This window comes from Myotis lucifugus, unplaced genomic scaffold (assembly GCF_000147115.1).
Source record: "Myotis lucifugus unplaced genomic scaffold, Myoluc2.0 scaffold_15, whole genome shotgun sequence".
Classification (NCBI taxonomy): domain Eukaryota; kingdom Metazoa; phylum Chordata; class Mammalia; order Chiroptera; family Vespertilionidae; genus Myotis; species Myotis lucifugus.
This window is the reverse complement of record NW_005871063.1, coordinates 11,268,835-11,282,872: the sequence shown is the minus strand read 5'-3', so window position 1 is coordinate 11,282,872 and position 14,038 is coordinate 11,268,835. Positions and strand designations below refer to the sequence as shown.

Sequence of the window (14,038 nt, the reverse complement as noted above, 5' to 3'; positions counted from 1 at the left end):
CTTCAGAAATGAGCATCATTTTTTCTAACTTCCCATATCCCAGAGAAAAATGGAAGTCATCGTCAATGTTCTTGTGACACAGAAGTTCAAATGCAACTTGTCATGAAGCATGCATTGTTTGAACTCATTGTGAAAGCAAGGTTTTAATGTCAAAAATTACTAAAAACTCCATGAATAGTTGTAATATCATTCTATCCAATGAATGAAAAGTTTAGACTAGTCTTTCTGTCAAAATACTTAGCCTCTATTTCTGGTATGTATTTATACCTGACCCATAATTTTTCATGATTCCCAGTGATCCTGGAGACTTTATGCAATTCACAGGCTGTTGCCATCTTGTCTAGTACATCACATGGTTGGCAGGGCACAGCATCAAGTAATATTCTTACCCCACCAGCTGGGATGGCAGGAGTAGCTGTTGCTATGGGCTCCTCTCAGTATTCACTTTGTGAGCATGTTGAGGGCTGTCCCCAGGTGTGCTCAGTATCCTGCCTCTGGGAAGAGTCAGGAAAAACGTCATTGCTAGTCATCTTTGGGATTTAACCACAGGTTAAAGAGAACACGGTCACTGTACATACATCTCCCTCACATACTGATAGATGAGATTGTGCAGATGCTGGAAGTACAAAATAGAGGTTTTCCTCTGCTAGGTCTTTCCTGAAGCCCTCACATAGCATTAAGCATTTTATCTCCTGACCTACTTCTAGATTCTCTTCTAGGGCTACATCTGTCACATTCGGTAGCAAAATGTTTGTTATAAACCAGTCTCCCCTTCTAGACTTGAGTCCTTGAGGACACAATAAATGTCTCGTTTATATTTATATGGTGTCACTTAATACAAAGCATATAATAGGCACTCAGTATTATTCAGCTAAATTATATTATGTTGGTCATTTTAATGATTCTGCTTAATATGCTTTAAAATGTTGTTGTTTATATATTCCTAAATGTATAAAAGACCTTTGTAAAACTGTGTCCAGTTTCAGAATAAAAATATAAATAATTTTAAAAGGATGTATTGATATTTAAACTATTCAGGTGAATGAGAGACCTATGACCTACAACTATAAATTGATATACATATAAGGTAGGGGATTTGGAGTTTTATGAATACATATATTTGTTAAATCAACTTATGATATGGAAATCCTCAGGCATTTTAGAAACATGTTTGGAAAGATAGCTTATGAACAAAAGAAATTAAATATTATGTTTATCTGACACCTGAAATGACTGAGGAAGTTTGAGACTCTTACAATTGAAACATTCCTATTTTCTACTGGCTTTTAGGGCATAAGGAGAATTATTTTATAACTTGAATAATCAGTAGCTAATCAAAGAGCTTGGAAATTCTCTAGGCTCTTCCTTTTTTCTATGTAATTGATTATACAATAATTGATTAAATTTTCCTTCAAATTTTATTTTAACTTGTTAACTCCTTTTCCCCCTACCCAGTGTAGTGACTATGACCTGGAATTTGGAACTGAATGTTTGCAACTGGCTCTAAAATACTGTCATGTCAAAGCCAAACTCGTGGAAGGATCACCTGATCTCTGGAAGGTAATGGAGTTGGTACTTTGTTCTGGGAATTGTCTGTGCTTATGTCATTCCTGAAGACACATGTTGCAAGTACAAACACCTTATACAGGTGCTTTAGAAAACGGGGAAGTAGTATAAAAATACTTGGTTTCATGCTGAAACACTTTCTGGAAGAAAAGGTGTGTGTGTGTGTGTGTGTGTGTGTGTGTGTGTGTGTATGCCTACACTAAGGGATTTAAAAGAGTTTCACTGGATTTTCTGAGCCATCAAAGTATGGTATCATTTCTATTGTTTGGTTTTAAGAAAATTTACTTTGACACAATTTATTTTTAAAAATCTAGTTAGCCAGTAAGACTGCTTTATTCACCTTTTTTTTCTTGTTCTCTATGTGTGTCCTTTTACTCTATTTCCTTACACTCAACTGGATTTGAGGATAGAACTCTGCTTTCCACAATAGTCCTGGGGTGGGAGTGCCAATTTTTTTTGGAATTATGATCTTGAATTCTAAAGGGGAATGTAATGCAATGGATTGGGCAAAAAAGTATTTCATATGACAGTTATGAGGCCTTTTATAGATATCACATTTCTTTTCTTAAGTGAGGTGACATTACTTAGAGTATAAATATTGCAGTTGTTTCTGGTTCCCTGTTTCCTTCTCCTGCCTCCTGTCATTCATTATCTTCTACCATTATATCTATATATATAAAACCCTAATATGCAAATAGACTGAACAGCAGAACAGCTGAACAACCAGTCGCTATGACGTGCGTTTACCACCAGGGGATATGTGCAGAACATGGCAGGCGTTGGCCACAGTGGGATAGTGGAGCAGGTGAGCGGGGGCACCAGTCCAAGGCAGGGTGCCAGTCGCTGTCATCGGGGCGAGCCTCTGGTGATTATTGAAAATTCTTTGCTCCCCTGCACCGCAGTCCCACCCGGTGCTCACACCTGCTGCCAGCACTGGCCCTGCTTGCATTTGATGCTGGTTCCGGAGCTGCCGCTTGCACCGACTGCCGGTGCCTGGTGCCGGCCTCAATCGCTCAGTGCCGTCAGCAGGTGCCAGCGGCAGCTGCTGACCCCGATCACCCCTCAGGTCTTCTCCACCTTCCCCTGCTCCTGAGGGGTGATCGGGGCCAGCAGCCGCTACTCATACCCACTGCCGGTGCCGGCCCTGCTGCTCACACCCACTGCTGGCGCCGGGCACCAGTTCGAATTGCTCGGTGCCTTCAGCGGGTGCGAGCGGCAGCTACTGGCCCCAATAGCCCGTGAGGGCTTCTTCACCTCCCCCTGTTCTTGAGAGGCAATCGGGGCAGCAGCTGCTGCTCGCACCCTCTGACGGCTCCAGCCCCACTTGCACCCACTGCTGGCGCCAGCCCCAATTGCTCTGCGCCATCAGCTGGTGCGAGCGGGGCCAGCGCCATCAGCGTGTGGGAGTTGCGGCGGCAAGAGTGGGACTGCTGGCAGATGGGACTGGGGGCTGCGGTGGGAGGGGTCGGGTGGGGGCACAGAGGATGGGCTGAGACCCGCCCCTGTGTGCCCACTGCAGCCTCATGGCCCACAGTTCCTTTCAAGGTACGTGAATTCGTGCACTGGGCCCCTAGTTTTTTTTTTTTATAATTTCCCAGCTTTTTATTTAGCCCTATTTAGCCTCTTATGATGACATTGTATGAGATGTCTTTAGTATAGGCTTCTAATTTATTAATTTTATGGTATTACCATTTTGTATGGATAAAGATTATTTCAATTGCTTTTAAACCAAAACAATGGAATATACGCTTTGACATTAGTGTTCTAATTCTATAATAATTCCGATGATTCTACCATTGGCTAAAACTCGGATTTGAGAAAAGATTTAGTACTGGACTTGGGTGGCTGTGCCAAGTACCTGGAGCATGATTCAGAAATCTGACACAGTGACAAACACATCTCAAGAGGCATGGCACTACCAGAAAACAGCAGGGCCAGGACACCTTCCCCTACCTCTCCGAAGTCAGGGTGTTCACCCTCTCAGTGGTGTGAGGAATGACTAGGACTGTTACTCTGATACCAGAAATCCCAGGAGGGTTATTATTTCTGTATTTTACATACATTTTTTTTTTGGTAGAAATAAATGTAAAAGGTAAAATTCAGAGTTGATGCCAATGTTCTTGCAGCAGGTACCCTGGGGCATAGAGGAAACATCAGTTTTTTCAAATCACCCTGCAGAGAGGAGGACATCCCCATAAATGAGCCACCCCCTCCCCAAAGAGTGACCAACCACAGAAGAGAACAGGACTGACTCCAGGAACAGGTGTTAGCTCTCATGCTTTCTGAGTGCTGGTGCCTTGTCAGGCTCAGTGAACACATTCTGCACTCAGTGGAATTCCATCTCGCCTATAGGACTTCCATCTTTTTAATGTATGGATGTGCCGTGTTTTTGTCCCAATGTAATTAAATATTTGATCACTGACTACACTGTACAGATCTAATTGAACAGACTTCCTGTTTCTAAATGTAAAACCATCCTCAAGGCTTGAAAGATTTATAGGAGTTTTATAACCAGTTATTTAAGAAATTCAGCTGTGTCCCGTTGTCTGAAAAGGCTTCTTTAGGAGGAGTTTCTGAAGCGTTTGAGTCATCATAGTATTACTCAATGGAATGGCTGACACTTGAGGATTCCTTTTGATGTGAACTTTCTTTTTAAGAGCCAAGTGTTCTAGCATCCTTGTTAAGAACCAAAGAAACAAAACAGCCTCACTTTTTGCCTTTTTTTTTAATCTCAAAAATACACTGTGGTGGCATAATTCCTTTTTTGGAGGTTTTCATCTATTCAGTCTAGAGGAAAGAATATTTTCAACATAGATGTAATTGATGAAATAGAAATAAATATAATAAATATCCCCTAGTCTACGTTTGTATCTAGTAAACATCATATATCTTTAAATATTAAGATTTTCTGGATTCTAATTACTGGAGTTACATATTCATTTCCTCATTCAGTGAAAGGTGGGAGAACATTCAGTGTAGTATAACTTAACTCATGTAAGATGATAGCCAACTGGACTTGGCCCTGAAAAGTCTCATTTACGATGTTGAGTGTTAATGCAGATGGAACAACACAAAGTAGGTGTGACAGTGTTTGCGTTTTTTTGGTCCTCACCTGGAGGTAGCTGAGAGAGCCCTGGCCTAGTAGTTGGAAGAAAACTATCTCTGTGGCTCTCAGTTTCAAGTTTTTCGTCCATTGACAAAAGTACATATATGTATGTATACACATGTATACATGCATATGTGTATATATGTATGTATATTTCGTGTGTGTGTGTGTGTGTGTATCCTAAACACTTTACCCAGATGAAATATTGCAATGAAGCACAGTCGAGCTACACAGACAGAGCTTGAGCTTCCCTAGGTGAGTGGCAGGTGTGGGGCTCAGACTCTCAGCTGCACAGAGCCCCTCCCCTGGAGTGCAGGTGGCCCCTGAGGCTCTGAAGCCCCTGTGTGAAAACAAGTAAATCAGAGGACCAGGGCTCCCTCCCATCACTACAAGGTTGATTTTTTTTTAAAAAGTAACTGTCATAATGTGTCATGTAAAGACAAAGAAAAACTGTAGGTCATGCTGACAGAAGAAAACCAACTTCAAAACTGATCATTAAGCTGTTTTTGAAATTAAAAATAAGGAAAGGGCAACCTATATTACTATAAGAGTCTGACAGAAAAGGAGTAAGTCATTAATTCAGAATTACATTTCCCAGTACTTTTCCCTTTGATATATATTAGAAAAAAGGGCTGTTTTAGACTCAGTACTTAACAAGTTTAACAGGAATATTTTGTTATTTATTTTATTACAACAGTGTTAGAGAAGTATTGCTGAGTTATTCAATAAGGCTTTATGTTGAAGATATTAATAAAATACAAAACCTTTAATCAGCACATAGTTGGTATTCACAGCCTATAAGAAAAAAGTAGACAAAAAAAGGAAATTTAGGACTCTTTCTTGTTTGCACAGTTAATTATTTAATAATAGTGGTGAGAGGACCTTTGGGTAATAAAGACATGTATTTTATTCATAAAACAGACTCCAATGCAAAAATGTTGTCTTGGAAGTATGCTAGAAAAACATTTTAGTATTTGAAACCAAGTTTTCTTTTAATTAAAACCATCAGTAAGATTTATTTGAGAAAAAAAAAGGGACTTTCACAATTCTATTTTAAGTTGGAATGCAGTCTTATCCCTCAACAAAAGCAGGAGGGGATAGAGATGAATAATGGTAATTAAGGTAATTAACCACCTTCCCATTAATTTCTAAGTTTATCCTACACAGTGGACAAATGTAGAAAAAAGGCATTTTCTCATTTAAATTGCAAACATTGAATCTTGATTTCAGATACCTAGCTAACTTTGATTTTTCAAACAACTAAAGAAAAACATTTAACACTTTCTTTTGGAGTTTTATTTATTTACTTATTTATTTTTAAAATTTCTTTATTGATTAAGGTATTACATATGTGTCCTTAGCCCCCCATTGCCCCCCGCACCTCCCCCCTCATGCCCTCACCCCCCTGTTGTCTGTGTCCATTGGTTAGGCTTACATGCATGCATACAAGTCCTTTGGTTGATCTCTCCCCCTTACCCCCACCCTCCCCTACCTTCCCTCTGAGGTTTGACTGTCTGATCAATGCTTCTCTGTCTCTTATAAGAAAAATCTCTCCACTAAAATGTAGTCCACTCAAGTGAAGGAGTTTTGCCCATTCTTTTGAATCCTCTGTTGCCCGCACTTAGAACAGGTCCTTGAATAGGACCTAGAACACAGTAGTTATATGGAAAGTATTTGTTAAATGAATGAATGAGATCAATACATCCTTTAATTTGGTAAAATGCACAGCATGAACTTTTAAATGTCTGTTTTCTATTTTTTTCCAGATAGTAGATCAGTAACTATAGTACTAGTTTTGGTTGGCATGTCCTTGATTTAGAGATAATGTAGCAATGTCACATTTAATTTAAATAGATTAGTTGAATGCTTGAGCAACTTCTCATCTATCTTACAAATTGACTGCTACTTTAATTCTGGATTGTAGTTTTGGGCTAGGATTTATCAGCCAGGATAAAGGCATAGCGCAGGAATCTATTTTGGGTAGAAGTGCCCTGGGCCACTTGAGCTGAGCAAAGTTTCTGTACTAGTGTAGTTATGAGATAATTTGGAGGGGAAAAATAATTTCAATTGTAGGCATAGAAAGGTACTAATTTGGTGAATACTTCTCAAAGTGGGTTTTTAGACGATTTGCATTCTAATCATCTGGGCACTTGAATGATGAGCTCCTAAGACCTTATAGTATTTATTGGTTAGTTCACTACTTACTACATTTTCAGTTCTATGGTATAGGACAGCTGTGGGCAAACTACGGCCCGCGGGCCGGATTCGGCCCGTTTGAAATGAATAAAACTAAAAAAAAAAAAAAGACCGTACCCTTTTATGTAATGATGTTTACTTTGAATTTATATTAGTTCACACAAACACTCCATCCATGCTTTTGTTCCGGCCCTCCGGTCCAGTTTAAGAACCCATTGTGGCCCTCGAGTCAAAAAGTTTGCCCACCCCTGGTATAGGAGAACTATTCTGTGATGCAGTACACCTGACATGTTCTATATCTGAGCTCACTGATGTGGCCTGGACGATCTGCCATAGGACCATGTCAGGTTACATTACAAAGAGCCCGTTACAATTGCAAGGAGGCTGCGTGTTTTTAAGGAACGATTGTGATTATTCTCATGCACATGGTGGTGCCTTCTCTGCTCTTTTTATCAGAGCCATAAAATCCTCATAAGGTGAACCTTGTGGGTACATACAGACATCCTCAATTCAGAAGAAACTCCCTTCTTAATGTGAATTGACCTTTGAGAATTTCCTCATTTCAACTAAAAATGTGATTTGGTGATTTTTGTTATACTTACCTTTTCTTCCTTCCTAAGTAAAAACCTCACTATTAAACAATAATTCTAATACTTTAATATAAACACTACCACATATTCTTTGATAAACTTCTGTTACATTAAGAAGAATTCAATAAACAAATCTTTAACCATTTGTAGAAATAGAATACATTATTCAGAATTTGCTGATGTTGATGTAATTTAGAAATTGTCAGTATAATGTGTTTATAGTTTCTCTAAAATCAAGAATTTCCTTGGGGGCATAATTTTATTGCTCTCACATTCCTTCCTGCTCTGTTAAGTCTAATGAAGTTTATCTGTCCTTTAGGTGACCTACAAACGAGATTTGTATGCAGCTGAATCGATTATTAAGGGTATGTTTGGCCTTGTGACTCTCAGTTCCTGTGTTTCAGAAATGTAAGCCAGTTCAGAATTTCTCATGACATTTTAGATCTCAGAATTCTCAGAAGTATAAATGCCCGTAGGCCATGGAAGTCTGTGATTTGCTTTTTTGAAAAATAATTACATGTTGCTTTGTTTCCCGCTTGTGAAATATCACTTATTATGTGTGATTTATGTCATATTGGTCTTACTTTTTATAGAGGAAATGCTTTATTAATTTGAAGAAAGTATGGGACATTGGCACTATTCAAAGTAGAAACCAATATTTTAGTAAATTTATAAAGATTTTATATTTTACTTTTACTGTTAAGAGGACTGATCCCCCATCACTATAATATCAGTACATTAGAAAGCGTCTTTCATATGAAAATATTATTCCCAAAACACAGAGATTGGACTTACTGACTTTTTAAATTTTTTTCTGGTTCTGACAATGACTAATTTTGTTTGGTAGTTTGAGACATTACATGTATAATAACCCCTTTCTCATTCTTTTTCATTTCTATTACTCCAAGGCCCCAGCTACACAGAGGTAATTTATTTAATAATCAACAAGTATTTATCCCTGTGCTTCACACTGTGCTTGGAATATAATGATGCCTATACAGAACATCAATTGCTTAAAGCAAGGTTTCCTGGCCTTGGCATTGTTGGCATTTGAGGTTGGGTAATTCTTTGTTGAGGGCACTGTTTCCTGCATTGGGTGTTGGGCAGCAAGCCTGGCCCCAGCTCACCACATACAGAAGCACTCCTCCCTCCCTCCCTCCCTCCCATGGTGGGAACACCAGAGGTGTGTTCTGGGGGCAGCACTGTGTGAAAGGCATGGTCCTGGCAGAAATCAAGGGGGTCCACCCCCAGCCCTGAAGCAAGTGCAGTGCCTTTCAAGGTCAGTAACTGATTTCTTTAAACATAGATTGAGGACAGAACTGTGTGCTCAGTTTCTGAGAGGTGAACTTGTAAACTTGTTTGAAAGGTCAACTTGTACATTCAAACTTGGAAGTTGAAAACGAAAACGAAATCTGAATTCTGAATGCATCAGTCTATTATAAAGTTTTGGGAAAACCACCGATTTAACAATCAAAAAACTGAAATCTTTTTTCTGGTCATGACATTCTTTATTTATAGTTTACCCTCCAGGTTTTTTGTCCTTTAGGAATATTGTGTTTCAAACCATTAATGTACTGTAATTTGTGTATGTGTATCTGTGTATATAAACAGATCACCTATAGCTATAAATCAAACTGTTGACATATATTTACATATGAGCCAGGGGATGTGTAAACATTACTTTGGAGAAGTTGGCTAAACCATGATGTGGTTGGGTTACATTCTCAACACAAGGAAATATAAAACTCAGTTTGGTTTCTTTACAAAGCCCTATCTCTGTTAACTAGGTGAAATGGAAATGATCTATTTTGTGACTAGTTGGTAAGTGGTTCTATACACTTCTGCCTCTATATCCTCAGAGCAGGCTTCTTAGCATGTCAAAGCCTACATTTTAAGTGTAATTGCAGGGCCTATAGTTTTGGTAATTGCTTGCAGAGAGAAGTCAGTTTTCTTATTTAGGTGACATAGTCTCCTAGACTCCTTTTATTTTTAATGTATTTAAAAAGTATTCTACTTTTATTCCCAGGAAAAGTCTGCCTGGATGTAAACAGCCGATTTAGATCAACAATCTCCCAGCATTTCCTTATGCCCCAGGGTTTGCTTTTCTAATAACTCCCAAGAGATTCTGATGTTGCCAAGTCACAGTGAGGACCACTGCTCTGGGGCCTTCCTACTCCCCGTGTGGGTCAGCAGCCTTCTGACTCCCTGAGAACTTGAATGCAGAATTCTGGCCCCATCACATTAAGTTAGAATCTGCATTTTAACAAAAACTCTGGCTGATTACTTTGTACATTAAATTGAGGAAATATTCCTCTAGGTTGCTCTTCATTGTTCATTTCTTTCCAAATAATATATCTGTGAATTAAGAGCTTGGCATCCTAGTACGTTCCATCAGCTCCACATGCCTGTTCGCTCCGCTGAGATTGCCACCTGCCTCCAGGACGTGCACTAATACCACTACCTCTGAGGCCTGATGGTAGAAATACCTCTGGGAAGAGGAAAAAGAAAACGCTTAGATTTTTAAAAATAAAATTCCAAAATATGATATGGTATAGAGCCGGATAACTATCTGAACTCTGTATTCACCTGTTTGTCTTTTCCTAGTAAATGTTTAAAGTATTTTTCTAGGCACTTTCTTTACACAGTATTTATTGGTATTTACTTTGTGCCAGGCATTGTTTATAGCATTTTGTATGGATCATTTCTTGCTTCTCCAGGAACTCAGTGATGTAAGTAGTGTTATTGTTTCCATATTACACAATATCCAAGGTTTCTAAGCTAATTCTAACTTAAGAGGGATAGAAAATACATTCTTCAATCCAGGTTTCCACGTTAAGCAGTTTACCTCTTCATAATGTTACTCTCCCTTTTATTCCTTAAGTAGAGATTGTTCAGATTCCCTTGTCTGAAATCCTTGGGCTACGTGTGTTTTGGAACTTGGAATACTTTATATTCTCCAAAGCTACTGCATCACGCCACTTATTATGTCACATCATCAGTGGGATTTGGGACCTCACCACATAACAAGACTTGCAATATGTAAATGTTTACGTTCAATACAAGGGTAATGGCTATTGAGCCTCTAGCCAGTTCAAGTTTAGGACTGATTTGGCCACCAAATTTATATATTGAAACAGTTTAAAAAATTTATTTTAAGAACTTTTTGGATTTCAACATTGCCCATAACTTGATGTGAACCTCTTTTAGGTTGTGAATCAGTGAAGGTGGGAAGAATGTCTAGTCTTTTTTTCTTTTGCATCTTCTAACATTGAGTTGAATTGAATTGAGCGGTATGTCCAAGGGTGCAGCTACACATGTGTTTTCCTTTTGAGTCTGGGGACCTTAAATTGTGGGAATAGGTACATGGCCATTCCTTCTCACCTTTCTACTCTACCTTCTTTCAACAGATGCATGTTGAGGTCTAGTGAATCTATCCCAAAATCATATATCTTTATTTTTTAAAAATAGAGAGGCTATAATATTTGATTATGCATTTTTGTCAAGGTGTAAAACCATGGCATGTACTTTATATATGTTATCCTCATTTATTCTTTATAATAACGCTGTACAATAGATATCACTGCTCCCTTTTACAGGTGGGAACACTGAGACTTAGAGGGCTTTGGTACTTCCTCTGGATCACACAGTAAGAGCCAGATCCACAATTCAAACCCACATCTCTCCTTTCCTTAAGTGTGACTCCACTCTGGATCTTGGGCACTTTGTACTTCTGAGTCATGGAGCTACTCATGGTCCCCACTGAAGTGAACACTGGATTCAGCATCTCTCTTTGGAGGGTACAGCAGATGGCTTGAAAAATTCAGCCTGCCCAACTCTGATTCTGTTGGGTTAAAACTGTATCTTCAGTTGGCCTGATAAAGAACAATAACACAATTGAGACTCAAAATGTTTTGCACCAATGCTGGGACAAGCACACGGTAGTCTTCTAGATAGCTTGGGCAAAACATGTAACATTGAAATGACCAGAGAAAGAGAAAAGATTAAAATTCAAAATCAAAATAATAATTTTAAAAGGATTGGTTGGGTACTGTTTAGTTTTTTCCATCTTGTGCTAATTCCGCCAGTTTAGCGTTTGTTATCTAGCCGTAATAGTTTTTCTCTTATAGGGTGGAATTTTTTTTTAATGATGTGATATGGGTGCCTAGTATTCTGTAAGTTTTCCTCCTGAGCTGCTTTTTTTAAACCTGATTACCAATTATTGCTGGTTTAAAAGTTATGTTTTTAATTAAAAAATGTTTTTATTGATTTCAGAGAGAGAAAGGAAGAGTGAGAGAGGGATAGAAACATCAATGATGAGAGAGAATCATTGATCAGACGCCTCCTGTATGCCCCCTACTGAGGATTGAGTCCTAAACCCCACATGTGCCCTGACCGGGAATCAAACTGTGACCTGGTTCATGGGTTGATGCTCAACCACTGAGCCACACCAGCTGGGGAAAATTATATTTTGATGTAACTATTTTCAGTTTAGTTTTTACAGACTGGATAAAACATTTCTTTGTTAAGTGTCATGTCTTGCAGGAGCATTTTATACTCTCAAATGTACTTGTCAACTGGAACAGCATGTATATTTTGGTCCATCTTAATTTATGTGCAAGTCTATATCTTTAGTTCAGTATGGGAGGTTTTTTTAAAAGTATGTTTTTATTGATTTTAGAGAGAGAGGAAGGCAGACAGGTAGGGAGACAGAAACATTGTTTAGAGAGAAACATCTGTCTGCTGCCTCCTGCATGCCTCCTACTGGGGATCGAGCGCTCAACCCTGGCATGTGCCCTGACTGGGAAGCAAACCTACGCCCTCTTGGTTCATGGGTTGATGCTCAATCACTGAGCCACACCAGCTGGGCAAATATGGGAATTTTGATGTAACTAACTTCAGATAAACTTTTGACTAAGATTCCTGAATTGTGGTTTATAGCAAGTCTCAAAATTTGAACTTATTTCATGTTGTTAGATAAGCTTTATTTTTAAGTTTATTTTAGCACCAATATATTCAGCTGGATTTTTATTTGTAGTAAACTATTCAACAATAGGATACATGTATATAAAGTAGTACCCCCATATTTGTCCTTTACACAGTCATCTGCAATGAAAAATGTACAGTTAATCACATATTTACTGTTATGTCACACAACATTCTTAATATTCTTTTTTTTTTTGAGGCAGAGAAATGGACTTGGCAATTTTTCTTTAGTTTTTATCCTTTTTAGGCTTCTATTATGAGTGAAATTTAAAACATAAACTTTTCTAGGGAGTAATGTGATTAATTGGGACAAGACACTGGGCTGACTGGTAAGTGTGTAAACAGCCACTTAACAAAGAAAGTTTTGTACTTTTGTCACACAAGCTGGTTGAGCCCACCCAAGCCTGCTCTGGATGTTCAAACCTACTCAAACTATTAAAGTGATGACAGATGCCAGCAGTAACATACTTTATCTAGACCCTCATATGCCATACAAAGAGTCCCAACCCACATTTAATATGCTGACCATATTCTGGCAAAAGGATCAGTATTCTAAAATCTTCTAAGAAGAAAAGTCCCTATGGAACTCCTAAATAAATGATTGTGCTTATTTTCCACCATCATTCTTCTTAAATGTTTCAATATATGTAATTTTGTGGCTTAAGAGTATTTTAAAACTCACTAGATTTTATTCTTTTTTAGTTATGATTGTACAAACCTAAGTAAACTTGTGATTTAAAAAAGCCTCTTTTCATATAGTGGTTTATATAAAAATGGAAAAATAAAATAGTTAAAATTCAAAATTATTTATTTTTAAGTGGCATTAGTTAATATTAGTTTCAAATGGTTAATATTAATGTTCATGTAAAAATTCATGTCTTTTCCCAGTTATATGTAATGTTTTTACTTGATAAGCACTTCATTTTAAAGGAAATTAATTGAATTAGATTTCTCAGACATAGAACATTGCCTGTTGATTCAGAAATTTAGACTATATTCTGAAAATACGCTTTTATTTTCAACATCAGTGATACAGGTGATTTTTTTTAATGCTAAGTATTTATGAAGTCAAGCTCTAAATCCAGAAAAACCTGCATTTTAATATTTCATACAGTTAAAAAAACTATTCTATAGGGAAGCAGTTGGATCCTTTTGTGCTTATACATTGAAAGTAGCTGAATGTACGTTTAAATTGGCTCTGTCTGAAAGGAATAAAATAAAATCACATGTGAATAAAATTGATTTAGTGTTACTGAGAACTAAGAAGACTCATTGTGTTATAGTGCATATTGTATACATATGAATAAACTAATGCCTTAATTTTATCGTGTTACATTAATATTTTTTACTTAAAATCATGGCATTTTAAATATTCTTGATTTTTCTTTTCAATCAAATTGAAAAGATGAGAACCTTGAATCAGGTTTTCTACATCTGTAACTGGACAGTGTTTTGCATCTGTGGTATGTCCTTCTCAGGTTTTTCTTGTTAGATACCCAGCCATGGTGCCATTTGTGTTATTAACTATGCTTTTTGGGCTATGCAAAGTGACAGCTAAGACTTAATGGAAATTGTAATTTTTGATGTCTGGTTTTTT

General features: G+C 37.8%; 1 protein-coding gene across 1 annotated transcript in view; it reads left to right on the top strand.

The window, feature by feature from the left end:
* The window catches only part of ISPD (isoprenoid synthase domain containing), a 151,245-nt gene that overhangs the window by 20,668 nt on the left and 116,539 nt on the right, over nt 1–14,038 (top strand). The window contains exons 3-4 of the mRNA XM_023750762.1: nt 1,456–1,560; nt 7,778–7,823. Coding sequence (XP_023606530.1) covers nt 1,456–1,560; nt 7,778–7,823 — 151 coding nt within the window. The remainder of the gene's footprint in view (nt 1–1,455; nt 1,561–7,777; nt 7,824–14,038) is intronic.